At 37.7% G+C, this 26,707-nt stretch overlaps 3 protein-coding genes across 8 annotated transcripts; 1 reads left to right on the top strand and 2 right to left on the bottom strand.

Annotated features, from left to right (window-relative positions):
- Positions 1-112: 112 nt before the first annotated feature.
- LOC132205669 (neurofilament heavy polypeptide-like) lies at positions 113-3,747 on the bottom strand. Of its 4 annotated transcripts, none has more exons than XM_059634904.1 (12): positions 3,612-3,747; positions 3,042-3,368; positions 2,894-2,998; positions 2,736-2,840; positions 2,543-2,683; positions 2,235-2,414; positions 1,871-2,179; positions 1,720-1,812; positions 1,359-1,664; positions 836-1,309; positions 667-781; positions 113-616 (listed from the first exon to the last, which is right to left on the bottom strand). In XM_059634904.1, exons 2-12 carry the CDS (start codon positions 3,352-3,354, stop codon positions 352-354), a joined length of 2,406 nt encoding a protein of 801 aa, XP_059490887.1. In that variant the 5' UTR covers positions 3,355-3,368; positions 3,612-3,747; the 3' UTR covers positions 113-351. The 4 variants fall into 4 exon arrangements, with proteins under 4 accessions (XP_059490887.1, XP_059490888.1, XP_059490890.1 ...); XM_059634905.1 differs by having other exon boundaries at positions 1,359-1,661; XM_059634907.1 differs by having other exon boundaries at positions 2,543-2,647.
- On the top strand, positions 3,488-11,291 carry LOC132205668 (mitogen-activated protein kinase kinase kinase 4). 2 transcript variants are annotated; one of them, XM_059634903.1, is made up of 24 exons: positions 3,488-3,635; positions 3,919-4,103; positions 4,155-4,279; positions 4,346-4,656; positions 4,715-4,878; positions 4,955-5,176; positions 5,231-5,524; positions 5,579-5,737; positions 5,806-5,978; positions 6,038-6,431; positions 6,562-6,750; positions 6,807-7,129; positions 7,186-7,332; positions 7,394-7,620; positions 7,750-8,111; positions 8,272-8,433; positions 8,521-8,899; positions 8,960-9,067; positions 9,468-9,644; positions 9,720-9,907; positions 9,958-10,126; positions 10,182-10,304; positions 10,358-10,464; positions 10,526-11,291. In XM_059634903.1, the coding sequence occupies exons 3-24, from the start codon at positions 4,194-4,196 to the stop codon at positions 10,835-10,837; spliced, it is 4,776 nt and encodes a 1,591-aa protein (XP_059490886.1). In that variant the 5' UTR covers positions 3,488-3,635; positions 3,919-4,103; positions 4,155-4,193; the 3' UTR covers positions 10,838-11,291. The 2 variants fall into 2 exon arrangements, with proteins under 2 accessions (XP_059490886.1, XP_059490885.1); XM_059634902.1 differs by having other exon boundaries at positions 8,521-9,067.
- A 641-nt stretch (positions 11,292-11,932) lies between these two features.
- LOC132205670 (neural/ectodermal development factor IMP-L2) lies at positions 11,933-25,768 on the bottom strand. 2 transcript variants are annotated; one of them, XM_059634908.1, is made up of 8 exons: positions 25,665-25,768; positions 17,328-17,455; positions 14,939-14,981; positions 14,690-14,838; positions 14,365-14,584; positions 13,926-14,110; positions 12,971-13,093; positions 11,933-12,177 (listed from the first exon to the last, which is right to left on the bottom strand). In XM_059634908.1, the coding sequence occupies exons 2-8, from the start codon at positions 17,451-17,453 to the stop codon at positions 12,163-12,165; spliced, it is 861 nt and encodes a 286-aa protein (XP_059490891.1). In that variant the 5' UTR covers positions 17,454-17,455; positions 25,665-25,768; the 3' UTR covers positions 11,933-12,162. The 2 variants fall into 2 exon arrangements, with proteins under 2 accessions (XP_059490891.1, XP_059490893.1); XM_059634910.1 differs by having other exon boundaries at positions 14,690-14,835.
- Positions 25,769-26,707: the final 939 nt, after the last annotated feature.

Raw genomic sequence — 26,707 nt, 5'->3', positions numbered from 1 at the left:
ACTCTAAAGAGTTTATTTTTTTTAATTGTAGACCAAAACCAAGTAACTATCACAGGTCTTGATAATAAATAGTTTATAATTCAAAATTGCTAATTAAAATAAGGGGTTTTAAATTTCATACTTTATTTTTATTCTAAAATCCATAATTTACACTGGTTACAGTTTTAAAATAACACGATATTTAAAGATTTTCACTTAACACTCATGCATTAAAAAGAAAATAAAATTGTCATAGCTAGAAAACTTTTTTCATAAAGCTCAAATCAAAACACCTAAAGAATAAACCAGGAAATTTTATGTTGTACCAGGTGATTTGCGTAGTTCATATTATGTCAGATCTACAATATAGTATTACTTTCGGGTCCTCTTTGGGGGTAGTGAAACTACAAGCTTTGTGTTGCTCGCTCTCTTGCTAGCTTTACCAGAAACCTTCTTGGCTGCTGCTTTAGTTTTAGAGAGCTCTTCTTGAACTTCCTTTGTGTCAGACTTGCCTTTAGGAGTTTCCTTGGCTATGGAGAAATCGAAGTCTTCGGGAGTGATTCCTGGATACTTCCCCTTGTTTAAGGTTAGGTAGCGATGAATGTCGGCTCTTGAACGATGCTTCAGGCCATCAGGACTAATGAACAAGATTGATTTCAGTTACTATTGTTTTGATGAAAAACTTACCTGAAAACATAAATATCGTATTTTCCAGCTGAAGCACCTGACTTCCTTTGAGTGACGTCACGGGACCATCCTGGCGGAGCAGGTCTTGAGAACAAGTATCCCTTATCTTCGGGAACTAAAGCATGTCAAAAAATCAAAATATAGAAATGCAATCTAATAAAAGTTTTACTTTGCTTGGCACCAGACTTCTTGGGAGTTTCAACTTCAACCTTTTTTTGAGCGGTCACAGTCTCTTTTTTTGCAGCAGGTGCTCTTTTCTTAGGAGGTTCTGGAGCTTTCGGCTCGGGAACCTTTTTCTCCTCCTGAACAGATTGCTTTTTCTCAACTGGTTTGGGCTCTGGCTGTTTCTTTTCAGCTTTCTTCGGCTCTGCTGACTTCTTTTCAACCTTTTTTGCCTCTACTTGCTTCTTTTCAACCTGTTTCTGCTCAGGCTGTTTCTTTTCAACCTCCTTCGGCTCTGGCTGCTTTGGCTCAGGCAGCTTCTTCTCCTCGATCTTTGCCTTTTTGGCGGGCGTAGGAGTGGCCTTCTCAGGTTCAGCTGCCTTCTTTGGTGCCCTTCCACGGCCCCTGGTGGCAGCAGGAGCTGGTTCAGAAGCAGGCTCATCGGCCTTCACTTCAACCTCTTCAACTTTTTGTACTTCAACTAAAATGAATATTAATTTTTTGCAGGAATTAAGTCACACCAAATTTACCTGGTTCAGGCGCAGCACGTTTTGGTCGACCAGGCCGCCTTGCTGGTGCAGCCACTGCAACTGGAGGCTCCTCCTTAACAGGCTCTGGCTTCACATCATCTACAGCTGCCTCTTTGGGATTTGGTTCCTTTGCAATCTCTGCTGCTTTGGCTCCTCTTTTCCCACGCCTGCCAACTGGTTTTGCAGGTTCTGAAGCCGTGACGACTTCTTCCGTAACCTCTGTAACAACTTCAACTTCAGCAGGTGAGATGACTTCCTTTTCAGGGCTCGGTGGCTTCGTCTCAGGCTTTATAGCTTCCACAACTTCTAAAAATAAAATTTTTGTCATAATGTGGTAAACAAGAAATAAACAGACTCTAACCAGCTAGCTTTCCTGGTACTTTGGCAGGGGCCTCTTTGGTCTGAGCTGCGGCTTTGCCACGGCCTCTACCTCTGCCTTTGGGGGCAGCAGCAGCTAAACACATTTATTTAATAAATTCTTATATTTTTCTTTAGTAAAAGATTATATTTACCAGGCGCAACAGGCGTGGCACCCTGAGTGGAAACAACTGCAGAGGATATTAATTTGGTCCTCTCAGGCAATTTTATTACTGGTCCCATCAATTTTTTGATTCCTGGTACAATTTGCACTACCCTTTGCGCAGTTGAAGTGGCAACTCCAGCTCCTGGGGCGGGAGCAATTTTTATAGGGGTGCCAAGACTTGTTTTGCCGACAACAGGAGGCGGTACAAGGGAAATCGTCATTGGAGCAGGCTTTGGTGCAATTGGCTTTGGCTGCATCCCTTCTTTTACGATCACAACCTTCACAGGCGAACTAGTTCCTGAATATTTTTTTTAGTAAAATTGTGCAAATTTGGTACATGATCAATAAATTACCCTTAATTGGCAAAGGGATGGGCACAGTGGTGGTTTTTGATGTGATCGGAATAGCCTGCTTTATGACTTGACGCACCACAGGAGACACTTTTGGTTTTATCTCCTGCACTGTTTTAATAATCTGCACTCCTGACGTGCTCTGCTCCACCTTGCCTTTCTTTCCAGCAGCTGCTGTTGCCACTGAAAATTTATTTTGAAGAAAATTTTGAATTTATAATTGTAGCATGTATTTATTTTTGGTTTAAAAAAACATGTTTTTCTGTTTTCTTGACACAAAAAGAAAAAGAACTTTAAATTAATATTTATACCTTTTTGAGAAGTGATTTTCACTTTCTGTGCAGGTCCAGCAGTTGATGCTGGTGAAACTTGGATGATAATCCCTTGGCTTCCAATTGGCTTGTTCGCTTCACCTTCTACAATTATTCCATCGTCAGTTGTTCGGGCAGTGACTGATTTAATTTTCAAGAATAAATAAGACAGAAAAAAGGTGGGGAAACTTACGAGGCGTTTTACGAGACTGTTTTGGCATCACTTGCCTGACGGTGGTCGTCTGCGGCTGGATCTTGAAAATTTGTGGTCCAGCAGTAGTCGTAACAGTGTTTCCCACTGAAAGAAATTTATTAAGGTGAGATTATCACTAGGAAACTTTCAAATCTTACTTCCTGGTTTGACAAGAACCAGCTTCGAAGGGACGTTGATCTTCGGGAGACCAAGAGACTTCCTGACAAGCGTAGCTTGCTTCGCAGTAACTAAATTGAATACAGCTTATTTATTTAAATATTTCAGGCTCTAAAAAGGTTAACACACCTTTGCTTTCAACAATCAATGGCTTAGTGCCCTTTGATGTGGGCAGCTCTGCCTCTACAAGGACATTGCTCAGCATCGAAGCTGCCGAAGTTCCGACAGGTTCGTGTATCTTTATTGTTGACGAGCCGAGACTGTCCTTCTGCTCTATAGAAATTGCCCGCCCGTCTTTAGTTCTCTTCTCAGGAGTGCGGATGATGTGAGGTTTGGTGGGACTCGACATCGGTGACGTTTGTTTTGTTTGGGTGATGGTGCCGTCGTTATTAACTTTGATAACAAAGTAGGGGACATTTTTCTTGGTTTCGCCTCCCTCCATCTCTCTCACAACATCTGAAACGGTAAAAAATATGTAAGTAAGTAGTAATTATCACAAGGTATATAAATGCGTGCTATATTTAACCAGCGGATGTTTTGACAAGGGAAAAGGGAACGTTAGCGGATCTCGCGTCCGTGCGAAAATTGCATATTACCGCCAAATTTATCAAGTTTGGTCGCGTCAATCACCGAAGAATAAGACTGAGTGGAATTTTGCAAGCGAAGAAAAGAAGAAAAAATCACGATTCGTATGCTTACCAGTTCGGATTGCGAGTAAAAACGGTAATTTGAACAACGTCGATCGAAATTTTCAGAAATTTACCAATGTTTATGAAAGTGAAGCTTCCTCTGTTTGGCGCTTCGAGCGCGAAAATGGCATCCTATTTGAAATGACGCCGGAATGCCTTCGTTAATTATAAAATTCACTCCTTTAATTATCCCAAATCCGTGTGAAATTGATAAAATTATAAACTAAGTTTCAAATTTACCAGTTTTGGGCATAAATAGTACTGATAATCAAGAATTGGCTTAATAAACCTATTAATTAAAAAACGGCCAATTTTAGAGTTCCCTCTGGAGTGGCGCAGTGGAACTAAAAAGCGCGGGGCGTAAGCAGAGAAGCGGGCTCTGATTGGTCCAGAGGAATGTGATTGGCGATTGGTCGAATGGAATTGTCACAGCTGGATTATGTTTGAAAATTTATCTCGCCAAAAACTTGGAGATTAATGACCTTGCGGGGAATTCATTTAGGTAAACAAAACCGCTATTTTCCCGTGTCATGCTGTTAAAATGAATTTTTAGGCCCGTTTATGGCCAAGTGAGTGCTTTTCGCCGTCGAAAATGGCTGATCAGGACTGGAAGCGCCGAGTCGGCGTTGAAATTAACATCACCAGCAGCTCGGAAGATGACGAGACTGACGGGAAAGGGTAAATATTACTCTTATAAGTATTTTAATTCAATCGAACAATGTTATGAAAACAAAAACTTTGCAGAGTTCCGATCAACAGAAGAAACAAACAACACCACCAGAGCAGACAACTAGCTGCCTTTTCTCCTCCGGAGAATGAGTCCGAAGAGTTCAGTCTTAGCGGGGAATATTACCCCGAGTTAGACATGGGCCGAACGCCACCGAGGACCAAAATTCTTCGGAATCTAAAAGACAAACGCAACCGAGCCCCAGAGTTTGGCGACAGCAGGGCAAGCAGGGCTGGTGGAAGCCGAAGTGGCAGCAAGAATAGGAGGAAATCAGTTGCCGAATGCAGCCCTGCAAAGGACCATTCAGACCCCCAAGAGAACGAATTCTGTAAGGCAATCTGTAATCAATCTTATAAACACATTCTGACGCTAGTATTAAATATCAGCCGAAGGGCGCCAAAGAGTTCGAAAGCGATCTATGAAACTGCTGAGGGAGTCGGAGCGTGAATGGAAATTGGATATGGGGGGACAATCAAGCTCAAATGTTTTTAGTATTGGCAGCGTTATTAATGAAGAGAGGGCAGACAGCATGCCAGCCCCAGCTGTAAAGGTAACTCATTTTTTTTTTAAATTTTTATTATTTTGAAAATAATCAAATTGTATAATTAACTATAACTTAAATTTAGATTGAAACAGTCAATCGTTTTATGAGTTTGGCCTCGAAAGTGGTAAAATGTGATCGAGAGAACAAAATCATGGACACTTTTGCTAGGTTGAATCTGGACAAGCCCATCTCGAGCGACACGCAGTGTCCGCAGAACCGAATTGATTTCCACAACACGTTCTCTCTGCTGATCAGAATGGGTAATCCCGACCGTAATCAAGACAAAAACAATTGCCGCCGACAGGTTTGTTATTTATTTGTTTTGAAGCTGTCAATCATCATTGGCCTTGGCTTACAGCTCAGCAAAGAGGAAACCTTATGGCAAAGCGAGCTCAAGGACATGATTTGGCTCGAGCTGCAAGCGTTCTTAGCTGACAAATCACTACCGGAGCAAGATATGTATCTTTTCGAAGAGAGAAAAAATGTTGCGAATCTGTTGGAAGAAATTGCTAATTACAAGTTCTGTGCAACTGCCAACCAGAGGGATAAAGACAGCGTGGACAGTGGTACGGAGCTGGTTGCCGCCGAATGCAACTGCCTCTCCATGTTTTGTAATGTTTGCTGTAGGAACCAAAATTTGGCCATTGAGCAGGTTATTAACTCAATTGGTAATTTTTTCAATTGAAAAATAATTTTTAATTTGAAGGTTGAAAATTTGCTTTCGAGACTTGAGGAAGCAGTCGCACTTTATCCGTCTAGTCGAGTTATGGCTGCTGAATACCCCCTCTACAAATCCAAAGAATTTACCAACAAATTAAAGGCACTATGTTTGTGGTACAACATGATTAGACTCCACCGACTAAAAGTAATTTTCCATATTTAATATATTCTGCATTGTAAATTTTATTTATTTTTATTTTTTTATTGCTTTAGGTTAGCATTATTGGTAAATTACTTAATCAAATGAACCAAAGGAGTCATCGTTCTCGAAGTGGGAACTGGCCACGGTTGGAAGAAGATAGCGGAGCCTCCGTATCAACGACCCCTTCCACTGGTAGCGTTGCCTCAGCCGATCCATTTAAAATGCCAGATGCACCTGATCTAAAGTACTAATACAATGTCATAATTTTACAATGTTTAATTGATTTTATATCTCTCATACCAGGCCCAAAGAAACAAAGGTCAAATTCCGTTTACATGACCTAGAAATTGAGACAACAACCAGTCCGTCAGACTCGAACAGCTCTAATGCGTCCACTGGCCTTGGCCTTCCGTTTCACGGCACAGGAAACGAGTCGGCCATTTCTTCGTCTAGTTCAAGAGGCAGTATTTCAGGCATAGACAGGTGCTGCGACACTTCGCATCTGAAAGACGGGACAGGTCATGTAGCGCCGTGTGCCATGTCTCCATACAGGGCATACATTGAGGAAGTGCTGAAGACGCATGGGCTGAAGAGGGCTATTGGTTACCTGGATAGCCTGCACCTCCACTTGCTTAGTAAGGCTAAAATCACTCTGGACAAAGCCACCATTCCTTTGGAGGACGCTACAGAAGAAGAGGTAATGTTAAGCACTTCCATATTTAAAATATCTCAATGAAATTAGATTAATTCTTAATTTTACACTAAAACAGATCAGTCTATAATTTTTTGAATTATTCATTTCTGAAGGCAGCTTGTAATTTTTCTAGATGCAAACTGAGGACTGGGAACTGAAACGGTTTGGCTTGTGGAGTCCGGAGGCTCAAAGCATGTGCTTGCCCTCTTACAAATCTGCATTTTTGTTCCTTGCCCGAATCGCCCTGGACCTAATTCATGAGTACCTGAGGCTGCGTTTGGAGCAAAAGCCGTCAGAACCGTCTGCTCTCAGTATAAGACAGGTACAAAATGCTCTTAAATTTTGTTTGAACTAAAATAATTGTGATTGCCTTTTCAGTTGATGCGCGAAATGAAAGATGGACTGCACGAAGGGGTAAAACAGCGGCAACGGTACATGCACTTATTGAGGTCGGCAACCTGGACAGAAACACAGGAAGTCACCGACCGACTTGAACAGGACGTGGCAGACTTTGACAGGAGCATGAAGTGCATTTTGGAAGTGTACTTGGAGTATTTGCAGCAGTGGGTTTTGATTGTCCAGAAGGAAAGTGTAGTAGTCTGTCCATATCAGAAATCTCTGCTAGAGGAGGAGTGGAAGTTTGTGAAACATACCTGCCCGTTCATCCCAGGTGGTGAAGCTCTTGCTGCCAATAGTTTCTGGTAAATAACTAAATTTAAAAAGGCCTTAATTATTTAATTGTTTTCAAATATTTAAGTCGAATGGCGAGTGGAATGTTGAGTGCAATTGTGGACCACCTAAATGCAGGTGTTGATGACCTGAGCAGCATTTTGGAGGATAGTAATGTTGATAATGACTTGCAAGATGACCAGAGCAGCGGCGCAGATGAGGCTTTTGATCATAAGTAAATATTAAATAAATAAAATATTTTCTCATCTCCTTTTTTACTCTAATTAAAAATCTAGGCAGTCTATTCTATCAGCGTGTAGGAATATTCAAAATATATTCCACGAAGCCCGAGAGCGAGCTCTGAGGGCTATATCTTTTGCCAAGACATTGCGCAAGGATCTGGAAATTGCTTCGTCTTTCTCACTAATGGCTCCGTTAAATGAATTTTTGCTGCGCTTATCACAAGCAGACCATGTGCGTGTTGTCGCCCCTCACTCATGTAGCCACCTGATGTTTGTGCCAGGTAAAGACAAAATTAATTAAATATTAAATTTACATTAAAAAATCCAAATGGTTTAAACTTTATAAGTGTTTGGCCTCAATTAATCAATTGAGTGAATGTTATCTAAAATATTTTTTAAACTTTTAACAGCTTCCTTAAAGACCAAGCCAGAGCTAGTGTGTCGCCTTGTCAATATGAACCTCACGTCTGCTAGTTGCGGCTCCAATCTCGACCCAGCAGACATGCAAAACCCTCACTACTTGGTTTTGGTACAGTGTCTTGAGGAAGATGTTACCTGGCCTGGAGAAACAATCAGTATTCAGCCCACAGCAGAAACAACCATCACTCTATCTCATGTAGAGGTGCACGGCGTTCTCCTTGTTGTTTGCGATTCAACTCAGCTGTGTAGGCACAGGAGACACTTGGTCAGCGTTTTAGGCAGCACTGTTGCACTAGCGCAAGAAAGTCTCCCCTCAAACTACACCATTGCTGACTCTCTAGAAGAACTAAAGGTAATACTAATAATAAATTATATTGGCTTAGTTATAAATTTTTTGAACCCTAAAATTAAAGATTCATTTCGATTAAGTGGAAGTTGTTGTGAAAATTTTTTACCATAATTGATTATTTCAAAATTTACATAGCTAAATTTTTTCCTCCTTTTAATTAAAGATGGATGCAGTCAACCTGAGGCGGTGTGTGACCACTAGCATCCAGTCAGTCGAAAAGAGTTGCGACGTTAGGAATATGACAGACGTTGATGAGCAGGACCGTATGGCTCTGATCTCCAAAATTCGCGAAATTCTTCACCAATGCTACAAGTTTGGCTTTGAGGTAAGTCTCAAAATTCAACACAAAATGATGAATTTTGTAATATTAAATTTAAGCATTGATTTGTATTCACGCTTTGCTATTTTTCAGTATAACAAAGAAGTCTGCCGCCTCGTAACTGGTGAAGCCAAAAGCAAGCAGGCAAAAGGCATGGTCGAGTTTGCCAAGCAGTGGATGAGATTTGTCCGGGGCTGGTGCGAGCGAGGCCGAGGTTTGCGGCCCCGTTGGGCGAACCAGGGTCTGGAATTCTTGATCACTGCCTGCGAGCCTGAAAAGACTAAGTACTTGGCTGATGAGGAGTTTGAAGAACTGAAGCTGCAGATTGACGACTGCATCACGCACGTCATTGGCTCGGCTTCGGACAAGTCGCCTAGGAACAGTTTGATCGAGTGCCGGTCTCGAGGAACGTCGCCATCCCCTCTTGGGAGGAAGCAGTTCCGGTCTTCGCGGTCAATGCCAGAAAACTCAGGCATGAACCCTCCGGTCAGGTCAGTTTCGCAGCCATTCATTGGCTCAACTTCTGCCCCAGGCACTCCAGAGCTCTTAGATAGTCCACTACCCATGCGAAAGAGGATGGAGTCGGTGCCTAATGGACTTGACGGGCATGTTGTTGAGACTCTTCGGATTCCATTAAGAAGTAGGTAGAACTCCATAGAAATATAATTACTTTTTTTTAAATTCCACTCTTTAACATAACATGCACATAATGGTGTCCCAACATTTTTAATCAGTCTAGCAGGATTTATATCAGAAACAGGTTGAATCCTAGTTTTAATCTTTCAAATCAATGTCTTATTACTTTGGTGGAGTTCGCCACCATTTAATAAAATTTTTAATAATGATTTTTCACTTTATTTTACACACAACAAGGATTTTCATTAAAAATAGGTAATTTACGTTTTATACGAAAAGTTTTTTCGGAACAGATCCAGCTTGGATTTGAATGTAAATAGCTTTTTTTTATTAATATACCTGTCTAAAAGTGAACAAAATCTCATAGATCATTCTGCATTATATAAACAAATTTAAATATTTAGGATACGCTAAATGGTCAGACAGAGTGAAGGATGCGGTCGAGCAGCTTGACAAAAGGCTGGAGGAAAAATTGCATGATCAAGAGCTGATTGGCAAAAGGACCGAAATCCATTCCCCCGACCAAGTGCACATCAAAGCTCGAGCTGTTACTTTCAGTTGGCAACGAGGAATAAAAATCGGTAAATTATTCTGCGCTCATGAATTTTAAAACATCTGACGCATGACTCGCTCTTTAACATTATATTTGCACACAGGCCAAGGTCGTTTCGGGAAAGTGTACACCGCCGTTAACAACGCTACAGGCGAGCTGATGGCGATGAAGGAGATTTCGTTTCAACCCAACGACCACAAGGCCATCAGGAAAATTGCAGAGGAGCTGCACATCTTTGAGGGGATTCAGCACAAACACCTCATTCGCTATTACGGTGTTGAAATTCACAGAGTAAACAGTTTTCTTTTGCACTTCTGACTTAAATGAAATTTTTTGGTCAGGAGGAGATGTTAATTTTCATGGAGTATTGCGAGGAAGGCACTCTTGAAAGCTTAGTTGCCGCAACCACTAATGGCCTGCCAGAGCAACTGGTTCGCAGCTACACCAGGCAGCTTTTGTTGGCTGTTTCCACATTGCACTTTAATGGAATTGTTCACCGAGATATTAAAAGTTTGCCCATAAATTTAGAAATGGATAGTTTTGTGTAAATATTTCTTTTCTGCAGGCGCAAATATTTTCCTGACGGATGAAGGAAATTGCTTGAAGTTAGGCGATTTTGGTTCGGCAGTCAAAATAAGGGCCAACACCACCATGCCCGGAGAACTCCAAGGATTTGTTGGCACTCAAGGTTGGATTATTTTAAACAACTTTGTGTCTTTATTGCAACAAATTATTTTACAGCTTACATGGCTCCAGAAGTTTTTATGAAGACGAACACTGAAGGCCACGGCAGAGCAGCTGATATATGGTCGGTTGGCTGTGTTGTAATTGAAATGGCGTCGGGAAAGGTATTATTTTTAATGCCTTATAATTCAATTCCAAAAAATCAACTTCTCTATTTCTTTGTAGCGACCTTGGCCAGAGTACGAGAGCAATTATCAGATCATGTTTAAAGTCGGCATGGGGGATACCCCAAAAGTACCCGACTCGCTGAGCATCGAGGGCCACAGCTTCGTTGATCTCTGTCTGCAGCACGATCCGCACAAACGTGCCTCGGCAGACGAGCTTCTCGAACACACTTTCGTCAAGTACGACATGGATGACCCTGACCTTGAGGACACTATCAGCTATCAAAGTGGCAGCTCAAGCGCCAGTAAATTTTTCCTCGACCCCCACTTCAGCTCTAGTGGCACATTAGTAGACAGGGGGGTTTATAATTAGCTATTTTTGGCATTCTTTATACTGGAAAGCACTTCAAACTATCTTGTTCCTACACATAATTATTCTTGTACTTGAGTTTGGTAGTTAATCGACTCGCATAAGCTAGTCTGCAACGGTTTACATGCAAAAAATATATATTTTTTAAATTTTAATTGTTGAGCAATTGGCAGATTATCATATCTATGAATGCTAATTTTGTTTTCAAAACTACATGATGTCATGCGGGAAGCAGTTGAAATTTAGTTTAATTTTATATTTTAGTGTGTACTTAATTTTAATCAACAATTTTGAACAAAGTAGAGAAGAGCCAAAATATAGGTACAAAGTCTTTAGATGCTTTTTTACATTGCCTTATAAAGCAAGATTTCCATTGCCGAAGTCAAAGTGTACTTTCGTTTAAAATTGTAAAAGTTGAACTTTATGTTTCCTATCAGCTTTTATGCTATGAGGTTTATAAGAAGAAAAAACGAGTGAAATGAATAAGCTTGGCAGCTTACGGAAAGTTTATAAAAATTGCTTGTCCTCGCAGTTTGTTCGAAATACCTCGTCCTACGTGCTTAAGCAGGGGAACGGCTGCCACCCGTGTCTCTGCGCATTTTCTTATCTGCCGCGAGTGTGCTGCTCTTAATGGACCATTTAGCCGTACTTTGAATGCACGCTGGTACGCGGAATCAATTTAGTGTCGGCAAACGTGTGTAAACGCCGTCGTTACGGCAGCACTTCTAATTAGCTCCCGACGACCTCTTAAGTGCATTTTAAACGGGATTTGCAGCAAACACGAAACACCAACAGCACCTTTAGAGGCAACTATGTATAACGTAAAATAATGTACTGTAGCTCACACAAGCAGACTAAACGCCAATTATTCCAAACTCTGTGATATTGTTATTCAAAAAGAGGTCGATTTATGCACTTCTCATGTATTAAACACCAGAGATGTATATTTTCAGCAGTCTTAATACATTCCACGCGGAAGCCGGGTTATGGATGCAAATCTGTCATCTTCACTGCATGGATGAATAAGTAATCGCAAATGTACCGTAGAGGAGGAGGGGAAATTTAAGAATGAAAATGCCGAGTTTGCATTAAAATTATATATTCATTTTAATGTTGTTTTTTTTCTTCACTTAATTTATCCACATTGATCATATCCTCAGCATGGAGGTCGAGTTTAAGTCGTTTGGTTTTGTAGTTGGTGTCTCCTTGCAGGACCCACCTCGCACTATCCAAAAATAATTATGACAGCGGATAATTGAAATGCACATGGTTTTTTGTATTCTTCGTGGAATCAGTCAAGTCGTCTCGCAGCAGCCCATCGAGTGCCTTCACTTTTCCTCATTCTGAAAAAATATGAAAAAATTTCTTAAATTTTATAATAGCGCGTAAATTGAAAATTAAATTTCTAATTTCTTGTAATAGTATGAAAAAGAAAGAAATGTCTCTATTTAGAATTTTCATAATTTTACTTAAAAAAAAGCATACAAGAGCATAAATAGAGCCTTTTTCCACCGTTTCAATTCAGAGATTTTTGTTTTAGCAAAAATCTCTCAGGTGGAAATTTTGTTTGCATTTTATTTTTCAAACATAATATTTTAGAATTTGCGGAAAACAAAAAAGTCCTTGAATGAAGTGCATGCTATGTGGTACCTTTTCCACTTCCATGCACGCACGAGAGAGGAAAACAGTAATTTTACTCTTTTGTTCCAACACATGCACCGGTGAATTATGCTTTGGCCTTCTTGAAAAACACTAATTAAAAAGACTTTTTGAATTAAGATCTTTGCCTCTCTCAACAAGTATTATATGATACGAATATGAACAAAAAAACAATGTAAAACAACCCCTTTAGGAGGGAAAGCAAAAATAAAAGGAGAGACGCTTGGCAGGATGAGAATTATGCGTTTCTTGGCATTGCTCCAGATGTTATTTTTTAACAAATAAAATTAATCTAGTTAAAAAAAAACTGCACCGACTTTAGAATTCAAAATTCAAATTTTTAAAATACATTCAAGTGGATTTTTTAAATGCTTTAAATTAATAGACCACATCATCATAGTTTCTATAAAAAAAACTTTTTATTGCGTATAGCTTATTTTTTTTTTTTAAATTTATTAATTGGATGTTCTTTCTTACCAGCATGGGGTAGAGGAAGGTGCTGGCGGTATCTTCTCCCAGCAGGTTGTCTGCTTTGCATTTGTACTCTCCCATGTCGTCCCACGTGAGTCTGGTGATCACTAGGGATCCGTTCTCCAGCACCTGGAACACAAAACCGTCGCACATTAGACGCCGGGCGAGAAAATAGTAAAAGCGAAGAGATCTCGAGAGGGCGGCGAAGATAACGAACGCGGAGGACGTTCTTTTTCTTCCACTCTTTTACTCTCAAAAAGAAAGAAAAAAGAAAGGGCTTTCTTTTGAAATAGAATAAGGAAAAGGTTGGCAAGAGAGAGGAGCGATCTAATTTCCTTCTGGTCCTCCTTTCACACTAAATTTGGCACCATAATTCGCACCATCATCAATACGCTTTTTGTCTCAGGGCTATTTTCCTTGCTCTCAAGTCAAATTGCTGTTTAATGGATTGGAAATTTTTCGATTCCTCCTCGCAGGCCTGCCCGGATGATAAAACGAAGCCCGCTCGTGCATTAATGAGCTGTAGAGACCTTGAGGGCGCGAGTGTGTAGATCGGGAAAGGATGCGCCGATGCTGCTGGCAGGCCCGCTTATTTTTTTGCAAAAGGGCCTGCGTTTGATGAATTGCTCCGATTTTGGGGGGTGGCTTTGAAATATTGCCGTCGTCGATTCTGCTGGCGGCAAAACAAATTACCCATATTTTGTTCAACAGCAGTTTGCACCTTACCATAAGTGAAAAATGGTTATTTGTTGTTTGCAAAAAATAAAAAAAAGTGACTTTATAAAATCTGAGGATGTTTTAGAACATTAAAATTTATTTATTTTTACGAAATAAATTTTTGTGGCACTGGAATCTGCAATTTAATCGTTTAATTTTCACGCAGAATAAAACAATGCGAATTTTATGGCCCGTGAATGTTAATAGTGCGTGCGCGGAAATTTATTGAAAAATTTAAACTCACTCTAAAGCGTGGTCCATCCATAATGGTCTTGCCGTTGGGTCCGACCCAGTAGACCTCCGGCTCGGGGCTGCCCCTTGCTTTGCAGAGCAACTCGACGTCCTTGCCCATGCTCTGCAGGATGGTAGGGGTGTGCGTGGTGATTTGGGGCGGCTCAGCCTGCTGCTCCAGACAACCGTAGAAGTTATCTGTTGACAATTAATTGAAAATTAAAACCAATTTATCAGGGTAGTTTTCATGGAAATTTTAAATTCTTTAATTTGTTTATTTAATTTTTATTTTAGTTTAATTTTTTTTAATGCAAACAAAATAAATATATATTTTTTTTTGCATTCCATAATTAGGTTAGAGTGGTTAGACCAGTTGAATTTTTGTTCTTATACATAATAAATATCTCATATAATGATATTAATTTTACATTTTTTTTAGATGTATTAATTACCTAGGGAGGCTGTGACCCTGAGTTGGGCGTAGTCGACAGCACTCCGGACCCCTGAGGTAGCCAAGCAAGAGTAGACAGCACCGCTGTCCTTCATGGTGATGCACGGAATGTGCAGGCGGGTCACCACTTTTCCAAGGGCGCCCTCGCTGTTGATGCGCAAGTTGTTGCTGTTACTATCCACCACGATGTAGTTGTCTGACATGTCTTCGGGACTCTCCTGCTGCAAAAACACAAAAATTTATATTAATTATAATAATAATTCTAGTCAATAATTGTTAATATAAAAAGGCTTGATACTAAAAAAATTATAAAAATGAATGCTTACTTGAATTGGAAGTCCATCCTTAAGCCAGACTATTGAGGGCGACGGTGAACCTACGGCTTCGCAGGTGTACTCCATGGAACCGCCCGCGGTCGCCGCGAGTCGGCCCTGTTTTATCGAAACCTTCACCCAATCCTCTGAAACGCTGTCTGCTAATCCAACAAAACAAATTTGGAAATTGGAATGTTTAGAAAGTGCAAGTTATACAAATATTTAAAATAAAATTTTACTAGCAATAATTATGAAACTCACCACTGACATCATTGGAAATTGAATCGTGGGACGGTGAATTTTGCTGTAACAAAAGAAAAAATGGAAATTCAAAATAAGTGTTGGTGATTTTTTTTTTACAATCTGTGAATTCCTTGTAATAAAAATCAGTGAACGAAATTCCAGTTGCTCTGTCTGTTTTTCCCACTGACGTCCACTTCCACTATGTTCAATATTCTATATAAAAATAAAGCTCTCAGCTAATATTTTTTGTGCCCCCGAAAAAAGAGAATCGCAGCAAAAAAACATCAGGTTCTGGCCGCAAGAACAAAATGTCACGGCGGAGAGTTGCGTTTTTTATATATTTTTTCAGCGAGCGTACATATATGTGTTACGGTGAAATACCGCGAGCCAGAAAAATGTCAATCAATATCAAAAGAAGTGGCAGGCAGCGCGAGCGAGAGCAGAATAATTCGCGGTGCCTCTGCTTTCGAGACGTCAAAAGTGTCCGCAAAAAGGATGAGCGCGCACAAAATCCAGAAATAAATCTTATATAGATAGCGGAATTAGGAAAGGAAAGAAAGAAAATGCAATCACAGGGAGGCGCGGATAAGAGGCATCGTCCGAGATTAGAAGATTAATCCCCTCAGTTCTCTCCACACATCTATTGGCACAAGTACTTTTATTTTTTATAAGAAATCAATCGCAAACAACAGGCCTGGCTGAGGAAAGCGGATTTCCTCCTCGCCAAATCTTTTTTCATGTCCCCCTTAGAGCGATTTATGTTTAAACTCATAAATTTATATATATTTTTCGCCACTAGGGGTTTGAAGAAGGCAAAAACAGAATATGCGAAAATACTTGAGACAACAACTCTCTGCGCTCGGAAAGATTAAAAGCGGCGGCGGGCAGAGTACAAGCCATTTATTTTTTATATAATATTTCTGAAAGGGCTTTAATCTTCTGGATGAGTATGCGTACTTGAAGGAATTCTGGCCAGCAGGCATCCCAACATGTTTACCGACTTTAATCGAAAATGAAAATCGAAAGAGACAAACTTCCAATATACACGCAGGCAGAAACGAGTCTCCCTTTGATAACGACAAGAAGAAAAATTAAATAAAATCAGGCCGTGCTTACTTAAGTGGAGTAAATAATAATTTCCCTCAGGGTTTTGCGAAGATAATAAATTGCATGATTAATGTCAAAAATTTTCATCACTTATTTGAAAGTCAGTGAAAATTTATAAATATGAAAAAAAAATAGGTTTTTTCCTCCTTTTGAAATTCTTTCGAACATTTTAAAATTTAAATTTTTGTAACATAATTGTTACCATTATTACTATTTGACAATAGCAAGCAAAAAATTAATAATAAACTAAATATTTTTGTTAAAGGAAAAAAATTGGAGTAAGGAATTTTGAAGGTTTGAATTTCTGTCAAAAATAACTTTCAATCTGACCATCTGACGTTTTAATTAAGAGCGACTAAGAATTTCACCTCAATATTTGATTTATAAGCTATAATTTTGAAAAAAAGACACCTTCATCAATGTTTTCTGTTCAGCACTGTCAGCATAATAAAATGATGATAAATAAAATAGTTGAAATGATACCTTTTAAAATAAATAAGAATCAGCACTAAAACCTCTACACTATATTCACCTACTTTACTTAATAACTTAATTATTTTAGAACAAATCAGATAATTGAATTATTTTTCGTGGACATTCAATTACTATTTCGTAACAAGACAAATATAATAAAATCATATGTGAATTGATAGCAAAAAGAGCTTTTACAAGAGCACTCCTTCTCTGTCATAAAAACCACACATACATGGTTTTCAACGTTCAACGTAATTGAAATTATTTTTAACTAGCAAATGGCGAATAACTGTAGACCTGCTTTCATACCTTTCATATTCAACTGCATTCAACAGTATTGCCCCGCAGAGTGAAAATTCGCTCTTTCTCTGCCAATTAATTCTACTCCCAATCGAACAGTTGCAAATTAATCAGCTTTTCCATTCAGCATCACCAGCACCTTTTGAAATGCCTCAAAATAAGTCCTTCTCTTTTTACCCTCTCGCTACATCATTCCGATTTTCTGCCCTCAAAGGAGGCTTAACGAGAGAGTGGGAGAGCCAAATGTCAATATATTGAAATTCTTTCACCATTCTTTGATTGAATTCAACCTCCGAGAGAGGAACTTCAGCACATTACGTTATGCCAAGCACAGCTCAAGGGAACTAAGTAAGTTTGATGTTGTGAGAGGGGAAAATTTTAACAAAGGAAATTTGTTCACCGCTTTTTTCTACTAATTGGACAGAAGCAAAAATATTTTTATAAAAGTTGAAAATATCGTTATAAGGAATATTGCCCAAAATTAATTTTAAAAGGTCTCATTGTTTGAAAAAAGTCTTAAGTGTACCTTTTTAAAGCGACTTGCGTTGGCTGCTGTAGTACTTGATGCCGATCTCGTTGGCGAACAGCTCGCGTGAGAAATCACAACCAACAGGAGGACGACTGAGACAATCCTAGGAACATGGCCAGCCATGGCTGAAAACAAAAGAAAAAGAAAATAATTAAATTTTGAAGACAGTTGAAGAGTTAAATAAATGTATTGAAATATAATAAATTTAATATAATTTAAATTTGAAACTTTTATAATAATGAATATAATAATTGCTAAATTGCAGATTTCTAAAAAAAAAAAAACAGCAAAGTTTTTTTATCGTAATGGTGACACAAGAAATTCTATGGAAATTTTGGGTCCTTCGTTTTGCCATATTTTAAATATTAATGACTGATATACCAATTATGAAATTAATGCAAGCAATCAAAACAGAGTGCTCGTTTTCATTAATGCCATTTTCGAGAGCAAAATTTCGTCTTTTCTTCCTCTCTCGTTTGTGTTCAGCTGCAAACAAACAGCACCCAAGAAAATAAGCCCGCAGCTGGCGGGAAATCAACTTTCCGCACGGCCTTTTCGTCCCGCACCTTTTCAGAGCGCGCAAACTTGTACGCGTTTATATAAGGGTGCGTGGCGGACAAAAGAAAGTCATTCCGGAGCTCGTCAGCACAAAGGCGCGGAAATATTAGCATAATTCGACAATTTAATAAAAATTGCGGCCGCCTGCCGAGGCGTGCGCGATAAAGCAGCGAGAAATTATGATGATAATTATATTTTGTTTGCCCGGCAGATAAGAGAGAGAGAAAGGCCTTTTTCGTTCCTTTTCCCTTTTCCGAGGCAGATAGCACCTCCGTACCTGCGCGCCTGTGATAATAACAACACGCCGAATGACAAGGGTCGGAAACGTGATACTTTTAAGAATGCGCGCGCCCGTCAGAATCTAAACTGGATGCTGAGGAGTTGGTCCGCAAAAAGCGCGCGTCACTCTTGACTTTGGCTTTTCACGCCAACGGATCGGATTATATATCGATGGCCCTATTTCGGGAAAATGGCTAATTATTTACGGACTCAAGTTTCCTGCGTTGGTGGAAATCGATTAATTATCTGCAAATTAGACCGGGTGGAGGCGTCCTTTTGCTTATAAAATCTGCCAAGACTATTTAAATTTCACCAATCAACTTCATATTAATTATCTTCTTCATACTATTCAAATGGCAAAGTAAAATTTCAGTGTTCTTTAATTAAAATTTGCATTGATATACCTATAATGATTCACCTCTTTTGGGCTCCTAAAAGGCGGTCACTCGCGAATGGTAGGCCTGTCAAATCTGTCAAGAAATTGCATACATAGTTCAGGGAATTTCTTGGAATGATAAGAGATAAGCAGTTTAATGCGATAATAACTGATCTGAAGATGATATAATAAATAAAAATGGTCATTAACAGTAGACTGAGAATTTGTTTATTTTAGTTTTGATAAAATAGAATTTTATAATATCATAGGTGGACAATTTTTACTTCTTAGAGCTGAATTAGCTAGTAAAAGTAAAAAATAATTTCAATTATTTACCTCGACAATAATCAAATTATAGAGAAACGAAAAACTGGTTTGCTTCCTTGAAAATATGTATAAATTTTAAATTAAAATTGCTGATAACAATAAAAATACTAATAATTAAAAATATTTCAGCAGTTTGATTGCATATTAAATAACATACATTTATTTAAAATCTAATTAATTTCAAATTTTCATTTTTAAAAGCAATTTTGACATGCCTTGTTATTTGTTGCTTATTTAAAATCCACACCGTTTACAATTAGTCTAAAAACACCGATGGAAGATGAATCGTGTGTTTTTGAATGAAAAATAAACGATCGGTGCGTTGATATATAAATAAATTGTAAATACACACACGCATCATCAGAGTTGATGGCCTCTTGATTGTTTTTTAACGAGCGCCTCTTCTCATTCTCTCTATATCGGCACCCAACGCCTTCCTTATCTGCAATGTGTGCGAGGGTGCGAAACAACACTTCATGTACTAACACCCAACCCTATAAAATCACCGGCCTGTCGGAAAAGCGGAAGTGTTCAATGTATAATCGTGATTTTTTTTATTACATCCACACGCCCTATGGCTTATCTCAGACATTTTTGAATAATTGTTTTTTTTTTAAATAATTATAATTGAAATCCTCCACACCAGGTTTGTACAGTCATTGTGAGTATAAAATGAATTTTGCTCCTCATTGGGTAAAAATAGTGGAAAGAAAAATTTTTAAATTGAGGTGGGAAATATTCAAAACATATATTTTAGAATGGACAAAATTTTGCGTCGTTTTTAAATAAGCACTTTTACATTTTTATTATTATTGTTTGTCGTGCACTTACGTATTTAATAGGCTTCAAATAAAAAAATATTATTTATTTATTGCGAAGCTGAATGAAACGAAAATTGCAGATTTACAACTTAGACATCTATATGTGATTTACTTAGAAGGTCTCTTGCATTTACTTAAAAAGAGAAAATGTTTTAGTGAAATAATTTTGCCTGTGTGGGAAGTGCAGGAAATCAGAACGTCCATCCCACATATTTGCTCTGCACTTGGAAACTCTCCCAAGGGACCACTCTTTTGATGTCCATCTGCATCTGCATGGATGAGTTATAAAAAGCCACTACCATTCCCTCTTTGGCCAAAAATATGATTTTCCTCTTTCTCCGAGTGGAGAAAAAGTTACCAAAAAAATTAATTAAAGGACCGCACCGGTAAATATATTTTTCTGTTACCAAAATTCTGCCCATTTATAGAAAATTCATTATGATTTAGGTTTAACTCTGCTCCTCTGAGATTTTGCAACATATATATCAAAATTTGTCCGGTTTTTGGTCTATTAAGCTTATCCAAGAAAGTGAAAATAGTCTGAAATTTCTTCTTCCATACTCAGCCTTGCATTCCCTTTCACATACAAATATATTTGCGCCATTTCCCCACTATCATCTTTCTTTCAGCTTTTTATAAAAAATGTTTGCTTGGCAACAGCAAAGACATAAAACACGAAACCCGAGCCAGCAGTTTTTTTAATGTTTTATTATACTGCTGGAAAAGGAAGCTTCTGCAAATAATCGCCAAGATGGAAGTGTGTTAATTACCCGTCCGCCCGCCGCTCGCAGCATCGCTAATTGCGAACACGTGTTTTAATTGAAACGCGCAAGGATGAAATTATTGCCGTCCTCGTTTTCGCCGGGGCGATTCTCTAGCGCGCGGTCAATTAGTCTCACTGGCGATGGCGGAGCATTGATGGTGTGGAAAATTGGGGAAATTAGTCTGACACGTTCGTGGGTGATTTTTCTCCATTCCGCTCTGCTAATGTCCTCCAACAGTGACGTGAGAGAGAATCGGCTTTAATTTCAAATAATTTCTGCAAATGAGGCAGAATTTTTGGGAATGAATGGAAGTGGGGGAAAGATAATGAAAAAAGATAATTAGAGAGGCAGTTATGGCAATTAGAGAATTGTTTGAAAATTGCTTAAAGGTTATAAAAAGGTTAGAGAGCTTTTTCTGTAGGAGCTAATTTTTTTAAACGATTGCCTTTCTCATTAAAAAACCAATAACGAAAAGCGTCGAGAACCATCCGTATTTATTTAACTTACACCATTAATCATAAAGGCTTCCCAGAAAAATCAAAATAAAAATTATATTTATTTTGTTGCAGTGTCAAAAGAAAATCTGTAGAAGTTTTGGAATTAAAATAAAGGCATTGCCAAAATAAAACCAAGAAAAAATTGTATTTGTGTATAAAATGCAACCTGCTTGACATTTGTGTCGAGAAATTGCATAAGTAGAACTGACTGACAAGTGTGCAGTGTAGATAAAATTGACATTAGAATCCAGCGTGATTGTATACATTTTGTGGAATAATGTAGAATAGTAAATTACCGATATGCTAACATAGCATGTGAATACCCTCCGTATAATTTAATTTTAAACATCATCCAATTAAATGAAAATAATAAACATGCATTAATTTAAAATTAAAAATTCAAACGGTATAAAATTTGTCTTTAATCATAGTTCATTAAAATTTCAATTGCAAAATAGAAACTAAAATGCCATAATTGACTCTGATAAAACCTTTTTCATCAAAATTGATCGTGAATGAATTATTATTTTATTGGAGTGTTCTGCTAATGGAACTATATGATATACAAATATTTATTAACATGTAAATCAAAGTGGATTTTGCTCATGGAAAAGCTGAAAGGTCAATCCAATAAAAGGTCTTTTTGACACACTTTTCCACGTGAACTCGCACACGCCAAAAAGCCACACAGTCCGAAAAAGTCGCGCTCGAGAGGGTGCGTGTTTCTCTGTTTATATGGGTTTTCGGAAACGCGAAACCGAGCAGCATCATACCTGCCTGCGCCTTATAGAAAAAGGCAGCGGCGGAGTATAAGAAAGAAAGACACTCGAAAGTAGTGGGACCGAGCAAGTTTTATTAAAAATCACTCTTCCTCTGGCTTGGCGTCGCGGCAGGCCCATTTCTTTTCCTGCTCCCCGCATCGATTCCCCTTCAGGCCGGGAATAAAAATGACACATCAGACCGCGCGGGCGGCGCTCGCTCGTTCATCCAACTTGCAGGGCAATTTTTAAAATCCTAATCTAACGCAATTTGTATGAAAAAAGGCAGAAAAGTTGAAATCTGCCAGCGCTCACACGACGGAGCTGAAACCCTGAGCGGTCGGAAAAAGGAGAGAAAGAGTGACGCATAAAACTGGATCTTTTTTATATGGAGCCAGAGAGGGATCAGTGCCTGAATCTCAGAGTACAATCGTAAACACGAAAAACTCTTCAGGAAAAGTTATAGGGAATAAGGGAAAAAGCCCAAATAAAATTTTATTGATTATAGAGAAAGTGAGATAATATTAAAAATATGAAATTTTGATAGAAGCTTTCATTTTATTTAGAAGAATTTATCTCCTGGAATCATTTTAAAATAAACAAAATTTTAGAATTGCAATTTATATAAAAATTGTTGAAATGCCTTATAGAGAAATGACTTTCATTATTAAATTCAAAACTGGGGGGGAAAGTCATGATTAAAATCAAAATTGCGATCAAAAACTTTTTGTCCTCCTAACAATGAGGGATATAATAAACAAAGAAACACCAAGAGTTTGCTACAGATTTTTAATTGTGCTAGAGACCCCTTAAAATAAGTTTATTATTTTTTAAATATTACTATTTTTTAATCAAAGATTTTAGGGGAGAATTATAAGTATGAGGTTCATTACGAACAAAATGCTTCGGAATAACCGGGATTACCTGAATAACAACTTTTGTGTCTGCTTAAGTCTCTTCAATAAAGCTTGATATGTGCTCTCCCATTCATCTCTAACACAAAAGCTCACCGTTCTCATAAATGGTTATTCTATATCCATGTTTGTTCAAAAACAATTTTATGTTTTAGACGTTTTTTATATATAAGTAATCCATTTCAAAATAAATTAAAAAATTTATAAATTATTTGGAGCATCTGTAGAATTGGTTGAAATACATAATGCAATAAACATGTATGAGAACATTTTTTTTAACAAAATTTAAAGACGATTTTTGTTTAAAAAAAATTACTTCCAAAATTATGTTACCTTGCAATATAAATTAATAATTTAAAAATCGATTTCTCTAACAAAAAAACAAATATTTTAATAAACTCTCTTTCGATGAAACATGATTTCGATTACATAATAGGCTTTTTATTGTTAATGGGTTCAAAGCCTATATATTATCATATAATCATGATTTCAAAAGAACAATATCGCCGCTATTCCCAAGCGGCAAATTTATGTTTGGTTTTGTTATTGTTAAATTTTTGAATATTTCGTTGTAAACGTGAAAAGGCCTAATGGCCAAAGCTTTTTGAAAACACTTTTTCAACGCAAAAGAGAAGAAACGTGAGTGCGGTCGGTCCAAAAAGCTTTACACATTTTTTTTCTCTGTGTTGTACCTCTGATTCCAAGAAGGCGAAAAGAGATTTGAAAAGGCCGAAAATGTGCCAAACGACCGCTTAGGGCTCTAGTTGTGCGGTCGTAACAAATGATTGGGCCGGTTAGGAGAGAAGAAAAGAGAAAGAGCCGCCCGGAGCAATCTGATTCACAGCCTTCCTTCTTGTATACATAATTCCAGTAAAAACCGCGGCGAGATGCTTTTCTCAGAATCGTCTCCGAGTGACTAAGCCTCGAAAAATGCAGCTGCATTTTTTTCTAGGCCCCGTGCATAGGCTGGTGCAACATTTCTAGTCTCTTGCAGGTCTGAATGAACGGCAGCGGCTTTTTAGTAATCTATCCCGCGCCTTTTCCCCCTCTTCATATATATCAAGTCGCGGCTCTCTCTCTCTCTCTCTCTCTCTCTCTCTCTCTCTCTCTCTCTCTTGCATAATGGTGTTTTTTGTTTGTACAGTGTGAATGGCCCATTAGGATGCTTAATGACGGGGAAAGAGTGGTTGGCGGAAAGTCATTCTAAATGAAGCTTTTATGCCAAATTGGCTCTTATACGGCTGTGGAAAATTCCAATTTCAAAGTGAAATAGGACACAGACATAATAGCTCTTTAATGAACAAGCAACGTTTTTTAACTATGTGTGCTGGTGGAACTGCAACTATGTTTGCTTTCATCCTCTTTGTGTTTATATATAATTAAAAAATGCTTAAAAAATAAATTGTTTGCTGATTGGCTTAAAAATTGGGTATTTTTAAATACAAGAATATAAACAAAGAAAATTAAATAATTTTTTTTAAATTAAGTGAAGTTAATATTATGTAATAATTTTATTACTAAAATAAATTAACAAATAAGATGATTATCAACTTTTTAAAAAATATTGTAGTGTGTGTATTATTACTTTTATTTTTCTAGTAAAATAATTATTCCGAAATGGATGTATCAAAATTTCAATGAATATCGTCTGGACTTTTATTAAATAAAGATGCCAAGAGATGAAGATACATCAATCTGCAGCTTGCTTGATACAGCAAGGGCACTCTTTATTTTTTTGCATATTGACTTCAAAGGAACAAAAAGGTTTACTTTTTATCTCCCAGATAGGAAATATGCTAGCTCCAAAATTATTTTTTGTATTAAATTAAATTGATGTATTAAAAAAGCTATTTTTATTTATTTTTCCTTTGTGAAAATAAATTATTGACTTCCCTGTTTATAAATTTTCTTGAAACTAATTAAGAATCTCTTTTGTCCACTTTATAAATTAAAAAGCGTCGTTTTTGACGTGAAAATTTAATTAAATGGCAATCAAAAATCACGCCAGCGAAGTTTTAGGCCTGAGGGAGGAGCGGAACTTCGCCGCTTAATTACAAGCCTTGCAAATTACTAATTAAAAACGGCTAAGTTTTCAACAGGATTTCGGCAAAAGGAGCAATAATTTTTGGACCGTGGGCGCGATGAATGGGGGACGCGCGAGGGTAATATACAAGAAAAGAGAGGGGCACACATTCTTTCGAGAGATCCCCTTTTGTGTACACATGGCTGTTTCATTCAGCGTGGAAATGAATGGGACGCGATAATAAATATGTTTTTTGTCAAAAGGCGGCTGCAGCGTTGTGTGGCGCTACAACACGAAATAGTTGTTATAATCCGTCAGCCCCCAACCCGGTGGAATATTCCACGAAACACGTGGTGGTATGGTGTGATGCCGAGACGAGTTTTTTTTTTTGTTATAAGGATATAAGGAAAGATTGAGCAACAAGGTGAAATGCCAATCGAAAGGTGTTTCCTCTTAAAAAAGTTTCAGTCCGTGATGCAAATAACAAATTTATTTTGCTGCTTGTGTTGCTATGTTGATGAAAGAGGGACTTGGGTACTTAATAAAGCATTATCTTCGACCGCGCTTGATTTTTTTTGTAAGTGGAAGAAGAAGATTCTAGAAGGCCAAGAAGAGAAACAAATAAAAACAAAGGACTCGCCCGAAATAATAAAAATAATAAATAGAAAAACATTCTATGGACTTAAATGTTTAATTTTGTATACATATTAGAGTAAAAAGTATTTTTGAATTTAATTATTTAACGATATAATAAACTGATGAAAATTTTGTTTAGAAAATTGCATATTATAAAATGAAAATAAAATTTCCATAAAATTTTTCTATTCCTAAAAAAGCAATTAATTTGAAATTTTAGATTTTGAGAGAAAATGCAAGGGAAAATCTATAGGAAAATTTAAATTGAAAAAAAAAATCATTAAATTGTATGTTTTGAAAATTTAGTAAGTAATTAAAAAAATTGTAAAATTTCAAATGTTTAGTAATTAATTTATAGAAATAGGCAAAGCGAGATCCTACCTTTTGTGAACTAGTTGAGATCGACGAGAAGGCGTAAGATCACGGAGCCGCGAGAAGAGCGCGTGTGTGTCGGCTGGATGCTTCAGTCGCAGACTGCGGATGGCTCTTTTCTGGCCGCGGTCTCGGGTATTTAAACGCCGGTTTCACCACGCCTTCCCGCTTCTCGGGACCAATCGCCTGAGTGCCGCCTCGTTTTTTATGCCACAGAATCAAAGGCAATCATGGGCTGCATTATGCTCGCCGGCCAGTTTGGTTTAGGGGTGAAAATTACCAGATTACCCTCGAGTGTCAACGAGCGTTCCTCTATCCTGACGAGAGGCAACAGGCCCCTCACTTTGCGCGTTTTATAGATTAGATTGCTCTCAATCATACTCTGCATAAAATTTTTTATGGGAGGACTTCATAAAAATGAGGCAATATTTTTAAAATCATCGTCCATGACTTTACAACACAATATATTATTATAGAATATTGATTATATTGATGTTTTAAAATTTTGTTATTTGATAAATCATTTTTGCAGTTAAACTAATTCTTCCACTGAATCTTCCTTCATTGTGGAACAAATTTTATTAGTAATTTTTGAACATAGATACAAAAAATACAATATAATAACAGTTCATTTTGCGAACAATTAAATAACTGATTTTGAAGAAAAAAAAAAAAAAATCAGCTAGAACTATTACTCTTTTTAAAATTTTGAGATCAAAAGATCTTAAACTTTAAAAAATCTTGAAAATCTTTATTAATGTGTGTTGATTTTAGACAAAATCATATCATATGATTTTAATTTTAAGGCACTTCAAAATGGAAAAATGGTTAATTTTCAAAGAATGGGACTTAATAAATAAGATTTTATTCCTAATATTAATCATATGCGCGCAAATAAAGCATATTTTTCCCCACTTTTTATAAGCAATAAACTAAGCAAAAAAAACTCGCTTCTCGCAATCCGTGCGACGGTCTTATATTTCAGTCCATAGCAAATTTTCAATTAAAGGCTTGCGCTGAACCAACCCTGGGAAGCTTCTGATTGATGATAT

This window comes from Neocloeon triangulifer, unplaced genomic scaffold (assembly GCF_031216515.1).
Source record: "Neocloeon triangulifer isolate White Clay Creek 2 clone unplaced genomic scaffold, ASM3121651v1 ptg000003l, whole genome shotgun sequence".
NCBI classification, from domain to species: Eukaryota; Metazoa; Arthropoda; class Insecta; order Ephemeroptera; family Baetidae; genus Neocloeon; species Neocloeon triangulifer.
Note: the sequence above shows the minus strand (reverse complement) of the source record. Positions and strands in the feature narration are given on the sequence as shown.